The sequence below is a fragment of the Oncorhynchus mykiss genome, chromosome 5, assembly GCF_057628025.1.
Source record: "Oncorhynchus mykiss isolate SJ-2025 chromosome 5, ASM5762802v1, whole genome shotgun sequence".
Classification (NCBI taxonomy): Eukaryota; Metazoa; Chordata; class Actinopteri; order Salmoniformes; family Salmonidae; genus Oncorhynchus; species Oncorhynchus mykiss.
The window spans coordinates 79,868,401-79,887,500 of record NC_143026.1 but is presented as its reverse complement, the minus strand read 5'-3'; the positions used below and the strand labels follow the sequence as shown (position 1 = coordinate 79,887,500).

The 19,100-nt window shown below is 43.9% G+C and overlaps 1 protein-coding gene and 1 long non-coding RNA gene across 2 annotated transcripts in view; both read right to left on the bottom strand.

Annotated features, from left to right (window-relative positions):
• Positions 1–19,100, bottom strand: part of LOC118936475 (KICSTOR complex protein SZT2) — a 131,340-nt gene that overhangs the window by 21,197 nt on the left and 91,043 nt on the right. Inside the window, 5 exon segments of the mRNA XM_090236706.1 lie at positions 350–406; positions 12,446–12,526; positions 12,729–12,822; positions 13,308–13,510; positions 14,449–14,577. Of these exon segments, the coding sequence (XP_090092832.1) occupies positions 350–406; positions 12,446–12,526; positions 12,729–12,822; positions 13,308–13,510; positions 14,449–14,577 (564 nt within the window).
• Positions 1,891–7,431, bottom strand: LOC149983594 (uncharacterized). The gene is made up of 2 exons (XR_016496329.1): positions 7,110–7,431; positions 1,891–2,850 (listed from the first exon to the last, which is right to left on the bottom strand). It is a non-coding gene; the product is annotated as an uncharacterized LOC149983594 (long non-coding RNA).

Sequence of the window (19,100 nt, the reverse complement as noted above, 5' to 3'; positions counted from 1 at the left end):
GGTACAGCAGTCTTTGCACCGCGTTTAGTCAGAAAGAAGCCACCCTGCTCTCCAGTTCCACCAGGCCCTGTCCTCATTCGTGGACGGTCATGGACAACACTGCCACCCTCAGCCAGTGATGGCCCGACCAGAAAAAGTCCACCAGCTTGCGTTGCAGGTCTGCGAGCCAGTCCTGACACCACTGCCTGTGACAGCCCCTCCCAGTTCTTCCTGACCCAACCCTCTCCGAGCCCATGTACACCCCCAAGATTTAAAGACCTTCACAACCCCACTGCAAACCCCCTGGAAGCAGAGGAGCCCTATCCCCCCATGCCCCACATGACAGAGCTTTGCTCTTGCCCCAGTTTACCTTAGCTGATGAAGCTCCCTCGTACACCTTCAGACTAGTCTCTAGCGCCTGCATATCCTGCTCATCACAGAAAAGTCATCTGCATACGCTGACACTGCTGTGCCTGTGTCATGACGCTGGCCTGGGGGTAGGTTTATGACAGTCATAAATACCTCTTCCCCCCTTTTTCCTATCTCTACCCTACTGATGTGACATTAGAAAACCCCTTGGTTAACATAGAGATTCTGGGAACATCAGAAGGTGGGAGGAAATTAACTATATTCTGGTAATCCGACCAATTGAACATATGCAGTGGTACTTAATGAATATGATGTCAGTTCGGTTGTCATCTGAGACATTTTCATCAATGATAAGATGACATAAACTCTACAGTGGAAAGTCTACACATCAGAGTTATCGGATTCACATGGATTTGTTGTTCAATTTAAATTTTTGAATATGAAATTATTCATGATGGGATGAAATGTGATTTGGCTTCTAAAATCTGATTTTGGCTTCTAAAATGTGAGAATTGGGTTTGGCAACACGGCCTTCCATCTACCACCAACCTACCGAAGCACAGCTCAGAGTAAATATTTATTGCATTTTCCTTTTCCAAATGGGTGGTAATTTAGAATGCATAAGGTACTGTATCTACGATAGCACAGCTTCACCCTTTGTTCCTCAGTCTTCCTGCTCTTTCACTCAAACACATTTCTGTTCCGACCGCTAGGGACGTTTTCCTTTATGACGTAATTTGTAATCAAGGTATGAGTCATTCTTTGTATATGTAATTCTGTGTGATTAGTTAGGTATTTAGTAAATAAATAATTAAATCTAATGTATTGCTGAATCAACTTCTTAGCCAGGGTTTGTGAAGATAACCGAGACTGAATTAAGGTGAAGATTAATATTGACTGCTATTGATGTAAAATATTACTAGGTCTTTAAGAGTTTATTCGGAAGATTACAGCTCTATAAATATTATTTTGTGGTGCCCGACTCTCTAGTTAATTACATTTATATGATTGGCTCAATCAGGTAATGTTAATTACGGAGAAAGGATTTTATAGAATAGCATGTCATATCACTCAATCCAGCATAGCCAAAGACACGACACCTGTCACCATACCCTTGCCTGTCCAACACACTCCAGTCTTCTGCGGAGCAGGCCCCAAAAAAGATCAATGGCTAGTGTATATAACTGCCCCAATAGAGGGCATCCTTGTCGAATGCCGCGTCTCACACAGACTAGCATACTGATCTTCACAAAGGTCAAAAACTTTTCCCCAAACCCAAAAATCACATTACTCATTACTCAACAGATACTCATGGTCCACAACAGCCTTCTCTTGATCTAAAGAGACCAGTCCAAAGTTCACATTAGAACCTCTCGACAATTCCAACATGTTCCTGATTAAGAACAAGTTGTCCGTGATTGAGCGTTCCGGTACACAATACGTTTGGTCCTTATGTACTATCTAGAGGTCGACCGATTATGATTTTTCAACGCCAATACCGATACCGATTATTGTAGGATCAAAAAAGGCAGATACCGATTAATCGGCCGATTTTTATTTATTTATTTGTAATTATGACAATTACAACAATACTGAATGAACACTTATTTTAACTTAATATAATACATCAATAAAATCAATTTAGCCTCAAATAAATAATGAAACATGTTCAATTTGGTTTAAATAATGCAAAAACAAAGTGTTGGAGAAGAAAGTAAAAGTGCAATATGTGCCATGTAAGAAAGCTAACGTTTAAGTTCCTTGCTCAGAACATGAGAACATATGAAAGCTGGTGGTTCCTTTTAACATGAGTCTTCAATATTACCAGGTAAGAAGTTTTAGGTTGTTGTTATTATAGGAATTATAGGACTATTTCTCTCTATACCATTTGTATTTCATATACCTTTGACTATTGGATGTTCTTATAGGCACTTTAGTATTGCAGTGTAACAGTATAGCTTCCGTCCCTCTCCTCGCCCCTACCTGGGCTCGAACCAGGAACACATAGACAACAGCCACCCTCGAGGCATCGTTACCCATGCAGCGAAAGGGGAATAACTACTCCAAGTCCAGTTTGAAACGCTATTAGCGCGTGCACCCTGCTAGCTAGCTAGCCATTTAAATCAAATCAAAATTATTTAGATAGCCCTTCGTACGTCAGCTGATATCTCAAAGTGCTGTACAGAAACCCAGCCTAAAACCCCAAACAGCAAGCAATGCAGGTGTAGAAGCACGGTGGCTAGGAAAAACTCCCCAGAAAGGCCAAAACCTAGGAAGAAACCTAGAGAGGAACCAGGCTATGTAGGGTGGCCAGTCTTCTTCTGGCTGTGCTGGGTGGAGATTATAACAGAACATGGCCAAGATGTTCAAATGTTCATAAATGACCAGCATGGTCAAATAATAATAATCACAGGCAGAACAGTTGAAACTGGAGCAGCAGCACGGCCAGGTGGATTGGGGACAGCAAGGAGTCATCATGTCAGGTAGTCCTGAGGCATGGTCCTAGGGCGAGAGAGAGAAAGAAAGAGAGAAAGAGAATTAGAGAGGGCATACTTAAATTCAGACAGGACACCAGATAGGACAGGAGAAGTACTCCAGATATAACAAACTGACCCTAGCCCCCCGACACATAAACTACTGCAGCATAAATACTGGAAACTGAGACAGGAGGGGTCAGGAGACACTGTGGCCCCATTTAACATCGGTTACACCAGCCTAATCTCGGGAGTTGATGGGCTTGAAGTCATAAACAGCGCAATGCTTGAAGAGCTGAAGAGCTGCTGGCAAATCGCACGAAAGTGCTGTTTGAATGAATGCTTACGAGCCTGCTGGTGCCTACCATCGCTCAGTCAGACTGCTCTATCAAATCATAGACTTAATTATAACATAATAACACACAGAAATACAAGCCTTAGGTCATTAATATGGTCGAATCCGGAAACTATCATCTCGAAAACAAGACATTTATTCTTTCAGTGAAATACGGAACCGTTCCGTATTTTTTCTAACAGGTAGCATCCATAAGTCTAAATATTCCTGTTACATTGCACAACCTTCAATGTTATGTCATAATTACTTAAAATTCTGGCAAATTAGGCAGCCCAAACTGTTGCATATACCCTGACTCCGCGTGCAATGAACACAAGAGAAGTGACACAATTTCACCTGGTTAATATTGCCTGCTAACCTGGATTTCTTTTACCTTAATATGCAGGTTTAAAAATATATACTTCTGTATCGATTTTAAGAAAGGCACTGATGTTTATGCTTAGGTACACATTGGAGCAGGGACAGTCCTTTTTTCGCAAATACGCACCGCATCGATTATATGCAACGCAGGACATGCTAGATAAACTAGTAGTATCATCAACCATGTGTAGTTAACTAGTGATTATGATTGATTGATTGTTTTTTATAAGATCAGTTTAATGCTAGCTAGCAACTTACCTTGGCTTACTGCATTCGCGTAACAGGCAGGCTCCTCATGGAGTGCAATGAGATGCAGGTGGTTAGAGCATAGGAATAGTTAACTAACTGTAAGGTTGCAAGATTGAATCCCTGAGCTGGCAAGGTAAAAATCTGTCGTTCTGCCACTGAACAAGGCAGTTAACCCACCATTCCTAGGCCGTCATTGAAAATAAGAATGTGTTCTTAACTGACTTGCCTAGTTAAATAAATATTAAATAAAGGTGTAAAAAAATAAAATAATAATATATTTTTTTTTTAATCTGCCAAATCGGTGTCCAAAAATACCAATTTCCGATTGTTATGAAAACTTGAAATCCGCTCTAATTAATCGGCAATTACGAGTAATCGGTCGACCTCTAGTACTATCGAGTCCAGATGGATAAGATTTTGGCAAATATATTGTAGTCCGCACAAAGCTATGCCACAGGCCTCCAGTTCTTAAGTTCACATAAGTCCCCTTTTTTGGGCAGGAGAGTCAGAGCTGCCCGACGGCAGCTCATCGGCAACTTTCCTACCCTGACGCATTCACGCAACACACAAAATAAGTCCAGTCCAATTATTCCCCAGAATTTTCTATAAAACTCCGCTGGGAGTCCATCGACCCCCGGTGCATGGCCGGGGGACATCTGGGTTAAGGCTTCTGCCAGTTCATGGGACAACAGAGGAATGTCCCTTTCATGCCGCTGTGCCAGAGAGAGCTTAGGGAGTTCTGCAAACAAGATCTGCGCACATATAGGATCACACATTTCTGCCCTATACAACTCAGTATAAAACTCCACGGTTTGCTCCCGCATCTCCCCCACCACAGAGGTCACCCGCCCATCAGACAGCCATAGACAATGCATACCCTTGGCTTCACTGGCCTGTCTTTCCAAATCAAAGAAGGAGGAGCTGGGAGCATCCATCTCCTTCGGCATGGAGAACCTAGCTCTTACAAGTGCACACTTTGCTTTAAACTGGAAAAAACTGCCCAGGTCCCTACGTAATTCAGCTAAATTAGCCTGGAGGCCTACACTGCCTTGCCCCACCATCTCTACCTCCATCTCACTAATACTACACTCCAGTTCCCCCAATACCATCCTAGCCTCTGAGGATGAGAGAGCTGTATACTGTTGACAGAAACGCAGAATTTGGACTTTCCCCACATCCCACCATAGACTGAGACTCATACTCCTCTCTTCGCTGCCCCCACCACAAAGTCTGGAGACCTGAGCAAAAAGTTGCATCTTGTAAGAGCTTTACATTAAACTTCCAGTAGGATGCCTGCCGAGGGCCTGGTGAAATAGACAGCCAAGCCATGGTTATGTGATGATCCGAAAACCCCACCAGGAGAAAGGTAGCTCCCAACAGCCTATTGCTCCGATTCCTGGACAGGTAAAAACGATCAAGTCGAGCTGTACTCACCCTAGCCCCAAAAACCTTCACCCATGTATACTCTCTTGTGTTGGGCTCTTGAGTTTTCCAAACATCCACTAGGTCAAACTGATTAATGATGTCCCTTAACACTCCCACTGAATGAGGCTTTCCCCCATTCCTGTCTTTCGTAAAATCCATTGTACAGTTCCAGTCCCCGTCGACCACCAGCATCTCCTCAGGCACTATTTGTGAGAGTTCCTGTCTAAGACACCCAAATAGAAGCCCCCTCTCTCTGCCCGTGTTAGGCGCAAACACATTTATAAAGACAAAACCCATGTTGTTAATTTCTGCTTTTACAACAAGCAGCCTACACACCTCTTTTGAGGAGCAAATTTTTACAGACAGACCCGGTACAAAAAGGACTGCCACCCCTGCACTAAAATTAGACCCATGGCTCAACACACTTGCCTTGCCTTTCCACCAGAGCCCCCAATCGACTTTATTCACCACATTCCTATGTGTCTCCTGCAGAAACAACACCTGTACTTTTTTTGTTTTACATATTCACCCAACACACTCCTCTTTCTCACATCTCTGGCACCATTTATATTAAGTGAGCCTAACCAAAGAGTCTCCATAAGAAGTTGGAGAAAAGCCAACAAAGAAAGAGACCAATAGCAAAGCTAAATAAAACACAGTGCCATAAAGAAACTATACATCTAAACAGTGTCTGAAGGTAGACCCTTACGCACTGTTGTGACCAACTTCCTCAACCTAAACCATTTCCTGGGTGAGAGGACACCATGCCCCTCATTTTTCATAGCATGTTGTACTGATCTTACAAACATTCTCGGATCAGGAAAAAAAAGCCTCAAGATTAACTTTTTCCCCTTGGTCTCATTCAGGAACTTTGTCAGTTCCCTCAATGTGTACTTTGACCCCTCTGCTTGACTGGCTGTCAGCTCCGGACCCATTGAAGAGGAGTCCGGAGAGGCCTCCTCATCATCCTCTTCTTCAGACTCACTTTCCTCCTCATCGCACTCTCCCATTCTAACCACCTGCCCTTCCTCTCTCGTCAGGGCATCCCCCCAGCACCAGGCAAAGGTTCCTTGGTGCCTTTGACCACACCAGCCTCTCCCCTTCCACCTCCTTTCTTCTCACCCTTTTTCCTTTTCCGCTTGACACCCTCCTCCTCCCCCCTAGTCTCTTACACACTATACTCTCCTCATCCACTAGCATAACGTGACTAAACCCTCATAGCATGACTAGTCCCAGCCTCATCTACACCACCATCTCTAGCCTGACTAGGCCCAGCCTCATCTACACCACCATCCATAGCATGACAAGGCCAAGCCTCAGCTACCCCACCATCTCTGGGATGACTAGGCCCAGCCTCATCTACACCACCATCCCTGGCATGACTTGGCCCAGCGCCTGCTGTCTGCGTCTCATTGCCCCCTGCACGTTGACCTTGATTTCCCCCACTGGAGCTTGTACCCTCACCTTGTCTACGGCCTTTATGTGGGCACGCAAAGCTCTTCTGCCCCAAATCCTCACACTCAAAGCACCGTACACTATCTGTGCTGGCAAATCCTCACCATGCCTCACTTTGAAATGCACAATTAGCTGTTGCTCATTGGTATTCAGAAACATAAATACTTGCCTCCGGAACAAAACAACGTGCTTAACGGCATCTGCCTGAAAACCTGCCGACAGTACACGAAAACCGCTAGCAAACAACTCAGCTCTTTCTGATTTGATCTACCGTAATAAACGGAGGAAACTACCACCCTTGTCGAAAGTGTAGAAAGAGCACAAACACACCCCATACAAAATATTCCACTAGCAATTAGCCTACCAACGAAATTAGCTCATTTCATGAACACAGCGACAGCTTTATTCATTCTTGAAGCGGAATGTATAAATTCAGCTCCTACCTGTTCACCGACTGCGAGCATAACATCCTTCACCTTAACTCCATTCTCAGGAACACACCTGAATCCATGCCGTAACGACAGCGTCTCCTCCGCGCTAGGCTGAGAAGCCATCGCGCACACCACACCCCAAACTCTGTCCTCTTCCACCCTAACTTTGAAAAAACCTGTGGATACCGCTAAAACAAATAGTGCATTAACCCTCCACCATAGAAAATAATAATGAAAATAAAAGACCAAAACAAAATCCTGAAAAAAAGTTAGGACAGAGCCCTCCACACCAAACACTCAAACTCCAAAAAACTCCCAGCATGCACTGCAAAAGAGAAAGAGAGAGCGTGCGAGAGAGCAAGAGAGCAGGAGAGAGAGCAGTAGAGAGAGAGCGCGTGCCGCGAGCGCTGGAGGTGTAAAAAAGAGTGAAAGCGAGAGACCCCAGGGCCGTGGGGTGACAGGGATGAAAGCTTGAGTCCATAAATATCAATGAATTGGCGAGGGCACTAGAATCGTGCGCAGCACCCGGCCACACCCTAGTGGACTCAAATGTCTACTGTTTGCTGATGATCTGGTGCTTCTATCCCCAACAAAGGAGGACCTAGATCTTCTACACAGATTCTATCAGACTTGGAGCGTAACAGTGAATCACAGTAAGACAAAAATAATAGTGTTCCTAAAAAGTTCCAGTAGGCAGGAGAACAAATTCTATCCAGACATCGTTGCCCTAGAAGACATACATAACTCTATCTAACTCGGCGTAAACGTCAACACCACAGGTAGGACAAACATTGTAAATATCACCAATATTTATCTGTTTATGTATCTTCTCCTGCTATTCGTACTACAACTATTTGCACATTGCTAAAACACTGTAAATCCAGGGCTTAAAACCAAAGGTGTCATTGTACTCTGATGATTCATGTTCTTTTAAATCCACAATTTGGGTCCCTCCACAATCTCAGAGGATCTAGTTACTTTTTCTAACTTCTCTGAGTTACAACCAAATTAATACAAGTGTACTATATTATGTATTGGATCACAAAACAACTTTTACATTACAGTGTAGTTTAGCAATAAAATGGTCTGGTGTTCATATCCCGAAAGAAAATGATCTCACTAAAATACATTTTAATAGAAAGTTCACAAAACTAGATATCTTGCTAACATGGAAAGGAATAAACCTGTCTTTTTGTTGAAAAATCACCCTGATTATCTCTTTAGTCATATCCCAGTTTACAAATTGGTGTATGGCCTAGCAGTGCATTTGGAAAGTATTCAGACCCATTAATTTTTTTATACATTTTGTTACGTTACAGCCTTATTCTAAAATTGATTAAATCATTTTCCCCTCATCAATCTACACAATACCAGATAATGACCAGGCAAAAAAACGGTTTTAGAAATGTTTGCAAATGTGTAAAGAAATACAACTGAAATATCACATTTACATAGGTATTCAGACCCTTTACTCAGTACTTGGTTGAACCACCTTTGGCAGCGATTACAGCCTTGAGTCTTCTTGGGTATGACGCTACAAGCTTGGCACACCTGTATTTGGGGAGTTTCTCCCATTCTTCTCTACAGAACCTCTCAAGCTCTGTCCGGTTGGAGAGGGAGCGTCGCTGCACAGCTATTTTCAGGCCTCTCAATGTTCGATCGGTTTCATGTCCGGGCTCTGGCTGGGCCACTCAAGGGCATTCAGAAACTTGTCCCAAAGCCAGTCCTGTGTTGTTTTGGATTTGTGCTTAGGGTCGTTGTCCTGATTGAAAGTGAAGCTTCGCCCCAGTCTGAGGTCCTGAGCACTCTGGAGCAGGTTTTCATCAATGATCTCTCTGTACTTTGCTCCGTTCATCTTCCCCTCGATCCTGACTTGTCTCACAGTCCCTTCCGCTGAAAAACATGCCTTTTGGCAAACCCCAGGCGGGCTGTCATGTGCCTTTTTCTGAGGAGTGGCTTCCGGCTTGCCACTTTACCATAAAAGGCCTGAATGGTGGAGTACTGCAGAGATGGTTGTCCTTCTGGAGGTTTCTCCCATCTCCACAGAGGAACTCCGAGTTCTGTCAGAGTGACCATCGGATTCTTGGTCACCTCCCTGACCAAGGTCCTTCTCCCCCCCCCCCCCCCCCCCCCCCCCCCCGATTGCTCAGTTCGGGCAGGCAGCCAGCTCTAGGAAGAGTCTTGGTGGTTCCAAACTTCTTCCATTTAAGAATGATGGAGGCCACTGTGTTCTTGGGAACCTTCAACACTTCAGAAATGTTGGGGCACCCTTCCCCAGATCTGTGCCTTGACACAATACTGTCTCGGAGCTCTATGGACAATTCCTTCAACCTCATGGCTTCGTTTTTGCTCTGACATCCATGGTCAACTGTGGGACCTTATATAGACATGTAGACATCATGTTCATTCGAGTTGTAGAAACATCTCAAGGATGACCAATGGATACAGGATGCAATTGAGCTCAATTCCGATTATTGTAGCAGAGGGTCTGAGTACTAATGTAAATAAAAATGCTTAAAACCTGTTTTCTCTTTGTCCTTATGGGGCACTGTGTGAAGATTGATATGGATGTATTTAATCCATTTTAGAATAAGGCTGTAACGTAACAAAATGTGGAAAAAGTGAAGGGGTCTGAATACTTTCTGAATGCACTGTATAAGCAAAAAACATACAATTTTATTCGGAAAGGCAAGTCAGAAAAAAATAAACGGACCTATTTATATAATCAATATGAATTTGGGGAGCAGAAATATGAAATGAAATATTAAAGCATTAGACCTCTGGCTAAAGGCTTCACTCATACAAAAGTTAAACTTACTAATTAGCTGGAGAACGAGTTCAGATGTAAGAATGTCTCACCCAATGTTCAAGAATGGCCTTTTTCCCTTCAGATTACAACCTTACAACCTATCACTTTCGGTTATTTGAAAATGAAATAACTAAATGGGTTGAGGTCAGGTGATTGGGGAGGCCAGGTCATCAGATTGCCCTAACACAGCCTGGATGTGTGTTTTGGGACATTGTCCTGTTGAAGAACAAATGATAGTCCCAATAAGCACAAACCAGATAGGATGGTGTATCGCTGAAGAATGCTGTGGCAGCCATGCTGGTTAAGTCTGCCTTGTATTCTAAATAACTGACAGTGTCACCAGCAAAGCATAACCACACCATCACAAATCCTCCTCCATGCTTCACGGTGGGAACCACACATGCAGAGATCATCCATTCACCTACCCTGTGTCTCACAAAGACACAGCGTTTGGATCCAAACATCAATTAGGACTCATCAGAACAAAGGACAGGTTTTCAACGTTCTAATGTACATTGCTCGTGTTTCTTGGCCCAAGCAAGTCTCTTCTTCTGATTGGTGTCCTTTAGTAGTGATGTCTTTGCAGCAATTCAACCATGAAGGCCTGATTCACACAGTCTCCTCAGAACAGTTGATGTTGAGATGTGTATGTTACTTGAACTCTGAGAAGTTTTTATTTGGGCTGCAGAGGTCGTGCAGTTAACACTAATGAACGTATCCTGCAACAGAGGTAACTCTGGGTCTTCATTTCCTGTGGCGGTCCTCATGACAGCTAGTTTCATCATAGCGCTTGATGGTTTTTGCGACTGCACTTGAAGAAACTTTCAAAGGTCTTGAAATTTTCAGGATTGACTGACCTTCATGTCTTAAAGCAATGATGGACTGTCATTTCTCTTTGCTTATTTGAGCTGTTCTTGCCATAATATGGGCTTGGTCTTGTACCAGTTAGGGCTATCTTTTCTGTACCAACCCTACCTTGTCACAACACAACTGATTACCTCAAACGCATTATGAAGGAAAGACATTCCACAAATGTACTTTTAACAAGGCACACCTGTTAATTTAAATGCATTCCAGGTGACTACCTCATGAAGCTGGTTGAGAGAATGCCAAGAGTGTGCAACGCTGTCATCAAGGCAAAGGGTGGAGACTTTGAAGAATCTAAAATATATTTGATTTGTTTAATACTTTTTTGGTTACTACATGATTCCATGTTATTTCATAGTTTTGATGTCTTCACTATTATTCTACAATGTAGAAAATAGTAAAAATAAAGAAAAACCCTGGAATGAGTAGGTGAATCCAAACTTTTGACTGGTTCTGTGTATATACACTATCGTTCAAAGGTTTGGGGTCACTTAGAAATGTCCTTGTTTTTGAAAGAAAAGCACATTTTTTGTAAATTAAAATAACATAAAATGATCAGCAATACAGTGTAGACATTGTTAATGTTGTAAATTACTATTGTAGCTGGAAACAGATTTTTTATGGAATATCTACATAGGTGTACAGAGGCCCATTATCAGCAACCAATGGCATGTTGTCTTAGCTAATCAAAGTTTATCATTTTAAAAGGCTAGAAAACCCTTTTGCAATTATGTTAGCACAGATGAAACCTGTTGTTCTTATTAAAGAAGCAGTAAAACTGGCCTTTTTAGACTAGTTGAGTATCTGGAGCATCAGCATTTGTGGGTTCGTTTACAGGCTTTAAATGGCCAGAAATAAAGAACTTTATTCTGAAACTCGTCAGTCTATTCTTGTTCTGAGAAAGGAAGGCTATTCCATGCGAGAAATTGCCAAGAAACTGAAGATTTCGTACAACTTTGTGTACTACTCCCTTCACAGAAGAGCGCAACTTGGCTCTAACCAGAATAGAAAGAGGAGTGAAAGGCCCCAGTGCACAACTGAGCAAGAGGACAAGTACATTAGTGTGTCTAGTTTGAGAAACAGACGCCTCACAAGTCCTCGTAAAACACCAGTCTCAACGTCAACAGTGAAGAGGCGACTCCGGGATGCTGGCCTTCAAGGCAGAGTTCCTCTGTCCAGTGTCTGTGTTCTTTTGCCCATCTTAATATTTTATTTTTATTGGCCAAGTTGAGATATGGCTTTTTCTATGCAACTCTGCCTAGAAGGCCAGCATCCCGGAGTCGCCTCTTCACGGTTGACTTTGAGACGAAAAATTTCTGACCACAAACTTTTGAACAGTAGTATATATATATATATACAGTATATAAAAACAAATATGGGGGATTGGAAATGATGCAGACAATTACATTGTTGGAAGCTATAATCTATCTGCAATATTAAAGCTGATCTACACCCCCCCCTCCCCCCAAAAATAAAACACTGTACATAGCTGATATAACACTTAAAATGTTACCTTTTGAGTGCCATATTTACAGTTAAATTTGTATAGTTTTTTTGTTTGTGTTGTTTTGTGTATGTGTTTATTTGTGTTTATTTCACTCCTTTGGCAACATTTTCCCCATGCCAATAAACCCCCTTTGAAAGAGAGAGAGAGCGAGAGAGAAAGATTCACCTGAAAGGCAAGCTCCATCAATACGATGCCCCCTGGCAGCGCCCTCTGGTGGTAGTACGCGGTAATATCCGACCCTGTGCTCTGCGGAGAAAAACAACATTACCTCAAGAGTTGATGATGAAGCGGTGTGTGTTTATATGTGTGTGTGTGTGAATCGAGTGAGCGTTAGAGAGAGAGTATGTTTGTCAGAGAGAGAGGAAGAGAGCGGCAGAGTCAATATATCCCTGTGTGCCTTTTAGCCAGTGTACGTGTGGGAATATCCTCAGCACTCAGCACTACTTACCTTAGGGCTGTCCTCGCTCCTGGTTGTGTTATAGGAGAAGGACTGCCTCTCTGACGACAATGAGCTGAACATGGCTGCCCTGGCCCTGGGGATGCTACAGGGAGAGAGGAGAGAGAGAGACAGGCAGGGTTAGGGGTTAAGTAGGGATGGAAAAAAAAACAGAGAGTGTACTGTGTGTGTCTGTTCATCTGTCCATTCGTCCGTCCGTCTGTCCATGTGTTTTTCTGCCAAGTGTCTACTGTGGTTATATCACATGCATGACCAGAGGGATGTGGTTTTTGGGGGCTTGGAGGGGATCACAACACATCTGATGACTAATGGATGAATAGTGCTCATAGTTCTGCTCACAGTCACATAAAGGATCTTAGGAGGGAAACTCAGAGAAAGAGGACATTTGCCCTGAGTTGTATCGTGTTTTCATAGTGTTTTTTTGGGTTGAGAGATCGGGTGAGTTAGATTTGCAATGTATTCATTACACGTGGTAAATAAACTTGAAACTTGAACTAGTATGGTGTAGAAATATGGGTTACTAGTATAGTTTAGAGAGTTGAGGACCACTGGACTGTCAGTAAGACATACCTGCGCGCTGGGAACTGTGGCCGGACCTGGACCAGGATGAAGCCCATACTCTGGAGGTACTGGACATACTGCTGGAGGAAGGTGTTAGAGATGTCCTGCAACCAGGGCCCCTCTCTCAGCCGGTTAGGCAGTTTGTCAACTGAGTCTGTGCTGTAGCTACGGTCCCTGCCAGTCGCCGTGGAGTCACTGGAGTGATGACGCTTCTGGAGAGGATGAGGGGAGAGGAGAGTGGGAGTGGAGAGGTGAACTGGGGTGTTTCATCAGACTGTGACTACCTTTGTCTAAATTGGCTAATTATCGAAAACTTTTCAGAGGTTCTGGGTGAAAGACTGTTGGAAGATTGCTGATTGTTCCATCCTGATTCCAGAAATTCTCCTTCCAGGATTTTTCAAAAACTTGGGAAGTTTGGGATGCTTTCCAAGATTTTGCAACTAAGGGCATCTTTCTAAGTAAGAGAGAAGTGAACAACCATTTGAGAAGTTTGAGTTTTATAATTGTTTTGATTTTACTGAACCTTTATTTAACTAGGGAAGTCAGTTAAGAACAAATTCTTATTTACAATGACGTCCTTCCAAAAGGCCTCCTGCGGGGACGGGGGCTGGGATTAAAAATAAAATATAGGACAACACATACATCACGGCAAGAGACACCACAACACTACATAAAGAGAGGCCTAAGACAAGAACATAGCATGGCAGCAACATAACACAACATGATAGTAACACATCATGACAACAACACAACATGGCAGCAGCACAACATGGCACAAACATTATTGGATGCAGACAACAGCACAAAGGTAAGAAGGTAGAGACAACAATACATCACGCGAAGCAGCCACAACTGTCAGTAAGAGCGTCCATGACTGAGTCTTTGGGCTGCAGCTTTGGTATGTGCTGAGAGAAGGACAATGTACCGTCTAGCCATACTCCCAAGTACTTGAAAGGAGTGACTACCTAAAGCTCTAAACCCTCAGAGGTAGTAATCACACCGGTGGGGACAGGGGCATTCTTCTTACCAAAACACATTACCTTTGTTTTGGAGGTGTTCAGAACAAGGTTAAGGGCAGAGAAAGCTTGTTGGAGACTAAGAAAGCTTTGTTGAGTTAAGTCCCAAGAGAAAGCAGCCATGGTTTCTGTACCTTGACATGTTGAGTTTGGACAATCTGCTCTTCCTGGATCTGCTTCCTGAACACGCGGTCAAAGAGCAGAGGGGTGGCGCAGTAGTGCACTAGTCTGGATGACTGCTTCAGAGTGTCCAAGTCCACTGCCTGTGGAAAGTAAGGAAACATCTCTATTTTTATTTCATGGTCCTTAGAGCCGAATGTGAATTCTTCTAGTTAATGATACCAAAAGTGCCAGTATGTAAATACACATACCCACTCACCCACCCACACACACCCACCCACCGAGAATCAATGACCAGTTTCCTAATCCCACAATCAAACCGTCTACTAAAAACTACAGACAGGGCATACTACAGAGTAATAGGACTGATTCAATGTTATGGCTCATCTCATCCGGGCTTTAATCTGTTGCTCTCTTATAAAATCATTCTTATTGACACATCTATCATCTATCATCCCTGTGCAGCCTGGAGATAGACAGGCAGAGAGATGTAGATAGGACTGTGTGTGTTAGACGAGGGAGTGGGAGACAGAACACAACACCCTGCTGTGCTGATGTCAGAGATAAAGTCAAGGATCCACAGGAGGGCTGATCAAGGGCCATAATGCTTGGGGACCTGAGGGGCCAGTAAAGGGAGAGGGGTCCCCCACTGTGGAGGGGCCAAGTCAGGCAGCCAGACAGTCATCTGACTAATGGATAAGCCTCCTCTGGTGAGTGGTGACATACTGAGAGAGGGATAACACAAGTGGAGGACAGACGATATCATCATTCGCCACTAGCTCATTAGACTGAGTCTGAGTGGGACTGACTGGTGTGTAAGTAACTTATGAGGCCTGCTGGTGGTGTTCTCCTGACTGTCTATACCAGGGCTATTCAACACTGACACTACGAGGTCCGTAGCCTGCTGGTGGTGTTCTCCTGACTGTCTATACCAGGGCTATTCAACACTGACACTACGAGGTCCGTAGCCTACTGGTGGTGTTCTCCTGACTGTCTATACCAGGGCTATTCAACACTGACACTACGAGGTCCGTAGCCTGCTGGTGGTGTTCTCCTGACTGTCTATACCAGGGCTATTCAACACTGACACTACGAGGTCCGTAGCCTGCTGGTGGTGTTTTCCTGACTGTCTATACCAGGGCTATTCAACATTGACACTACGAGGTCCGTAGCCTGCTGGTGGTGTTCTCCTGACTGTCTATACCAGGGCTATTCAACACTGACACTACAAGGTCCGTAGACTACTGGTGGTGTTCTCCTGACTGTCTCTACCAGGGCTATTCAACACTGACACTACGAGGTCCGTAGCCTGCTGGTGGTGTTCTCCTGACTGTCTCTACCAGGGCTATTCAACACTGACACTACGAGGTCCGTAGCCTGCTGGTGATGTTCTCCAGACTGTCTATACCAGGGCTATTCAACACTGACACTACGAGGTCCGTAGCCTGCTGGTGGTGTTCTCCTGACTGTCTCTACCAGGGCTATTCAACACTGACACTACGAGGTCCGTAGCCTGCTGGTGGTGTTCTCCTGACTGTCTCTACCAGGGCTATTCAACACTGACACTACGAGGTCCGTAGCCTGCTGGTGGTGTTCTCCTGACTGTCTCTACCAGGGCTATTCAACACTGACACTACGAGGTCCGTAGCCTGCTGGTGGTGTTCTCCTGACTGTCTATACCAGGGCTATTCAACACTGACACTACGAGGTCCATAGCCTGCTGGTTGTCTGTTCTATCTGATAATGAATTGCATCCACCTGGTGTCCCCCTGATTAGAGAACAATAATGAACAAAACACAGTGGAACTGGCTTCAAGGTCCAGGGTTGAGTTTGAGGGGTCTATACCGTAACCAGTGGTTATTTAAGCATGAAAGAGTGTTGTTTTCATCAATCTTTTTTTTTTGATGAAGGTAGGCATTGCATTTTTGGTGAAATTAATGTAGCGTTTCAAAAACATCTGCAGTCCCATGATGCCTGCTGTAATATCAACTCTACAGTCCCATGATGCCTGCTGTAATATCAACTCTACAGTCCCATGATGCCTGCTGTAATATCAACTCTACAGTCCCATGATGCCTGCTGTAATATCAACTCTACAGTCCCATGATGCCTGCTGTAATATCAACTCTACAGTCCCATGATGCCTGCTGTAATATCAACTCTACAGTCCCATGATGCCTGCTGTAATATCAACTCTACAGTCCCATGATGCCTGCTGTAATATCAACTCTACAGTCCCATGATGCCTGCTGTAATATCAACTCCACAGTCCCATGATGCCTGCTGTAATATCAACTCTACAGTCCCATGATGCCTGCTGTAATATCAACTCTACAGTCCCATGATGCCTGCTGTAATATCAACTCTACAGTCCCATGATGCCTGCTGTAATATCAACTCCACAGTCCCATGATGCCTGCTGTAATATCAACTCTACAGTCCCATGATGCCTGCTGTAATATCAACTCTACAGTCCCATGATGCCTGCTGTAATATCAACTCTACAGTCCCATGATGCCTGCTGTAATATCAACTCTACAGTCCCATGATGCCTGCTGTAATATCAACTCCACAGTCCCATGATGCCTGCTGTAATATCAACTCCACAGTCCCATGATGCCTGCTGTAATATCAACTCTACAGTCCCATGATGCCTGCTGTAATATCAACTCCACAGTCCCATGATGCCCTGCTGTAATATCAACTCTACAGTCCCATGATGCCCTGCTGTAATATCAACTCTACAGTCCCATGATGCCCTGCTGTAATATCAACACTACAGTCCAATGATGCCTGCTGTAATATCAACTCTACAGTCCCATGATGCCTGCTGTAATATCAACTCCACAGTCCCATGATGCCTGCTGTAATATCAACTCCACAGTCCCATGATGCCTGCTGTAATATCAACTCTACAGTCCCATGATGCCTGCTGTAATATCAACTCTACAGTCCCATGATGCCTGCTGTAATATCAACTCTACAGTCCCATGATGCCTGCTGTAATATCAACTCCACAGTCCCATGATGCCTGCTGTAATATCAACTCTACAGTCCCATGATGCCTGTTGTAATATCAACTCTACAGTCCCATGATGCCTGCTGTAATATCAACTCTACAGTCCCATGATGCCTGCTGTAATATCAACTCTACAGTCCCATGATGCCTGCTGTAATATCAACTCCACAGTCCCATGATGCCTGCTGTAATATCAACTCTACAGTCCCATGATGCCTGCTGTAATATCAACTCTACAGTCCCATGATGCCTGCTGTAATATCAACTCTACAGTCCCATGATGCCTGCTGTAATATCAACTCCACAGTCCCATGATGCCTGCTGTAATATCAACTCTACAGTCCCATGATGCCTGCTGTAATATCAACTCTACAGTCCCATGATGCCTGCTGTAATATCAACTCTACAGTCCCATGATGCCTGCTGTAATATCAACTCTACAGTCCCATGATGCCTGCTGTAATATCAACTCCACAGTCCCATGATGCCTGCTGTAATATCAACTCCACAGTCCCATGATGCCTGCTGTAATATCAACTCTACAGTCCCATGATGCCTGCTGTAATATCAACTCCACAGTCCCATGATGCCCTGCTGTAATATCAACTCTACAGTCCCATGATGCCCTGCTGTAATATCAACTCTACAGTCCCATGATGCCCTGCTGTAATATCAACACTACAGTCCCATGATGCCTGCTGTAATATCAACTCTACAGTCCCATGATGCCTGCTGTAATATCAACTCCACAGTCCCATGATGCCTGCTGTAATATCAACTCCACAGTCCCATGATGCCTGCTGTAATATCAACTCTACAGTCCCATGATGCCTGCTGTAATATCAACTCTACAGTCCCATGATGCCTGCTGTAATATCAACTCTACAGTCCCATGATGCCTGCTGTAATATCAACTCCACAGTCCCATGATGCCTGCTGTAATATCAACTCTACAGTCCCATGATGCCTGCTGTAATATCAACTCTACAGTCCCATGATGCCTGCTGTAATATCAACTCTACAGTCCCATGATGCCTGCTGTAATATCAACTCTACAGTCCCATGATGCCTGCTGTAATATCAACTCTACAGTCCCATGATGTCCTGCTGTAATATCAACTCTACAGTCCCATGATGTCTTGCTGTAATATCAACTCTACAGTCCCATGATGCCTGCTGTAATATCAACTCTACAGTCCCATGATGCCTGCTGTAATATCAACTCTACAGTCCCATGATGCCTGCTGTAATATCAACTTAAGAGTTAACGTCTCTCCTTTAAAGCTCTTTAAATGTTCCTTGGCAGCTTGTAACTTTTGTGAATTAGTTGGGATATTTAAAAGGGGACTACTTAAAAAAAATATCCTATTTATTTCTCTGTGCCAAAGTCCCAGACTAGTAAAACATGGCAAGAGTTAAATATACATCAATTAGCTACAGTGCATAAAACCACCATCTTCCTGACAGCATGGGGGCTCTTGGATGAATCTTATGAATTTCACACAAGCACTTGTGCCCACATGCAAATGTGTGTAAATGTATTTGAGATGGAGAGATGCCATTTTCTGAGATTTGAATGAGAGTCGCTGTGTGTGTAGGACGGCTGTGGTACTCTGGTGTGTCTAGGACGGCTGTGGTACTCTGGT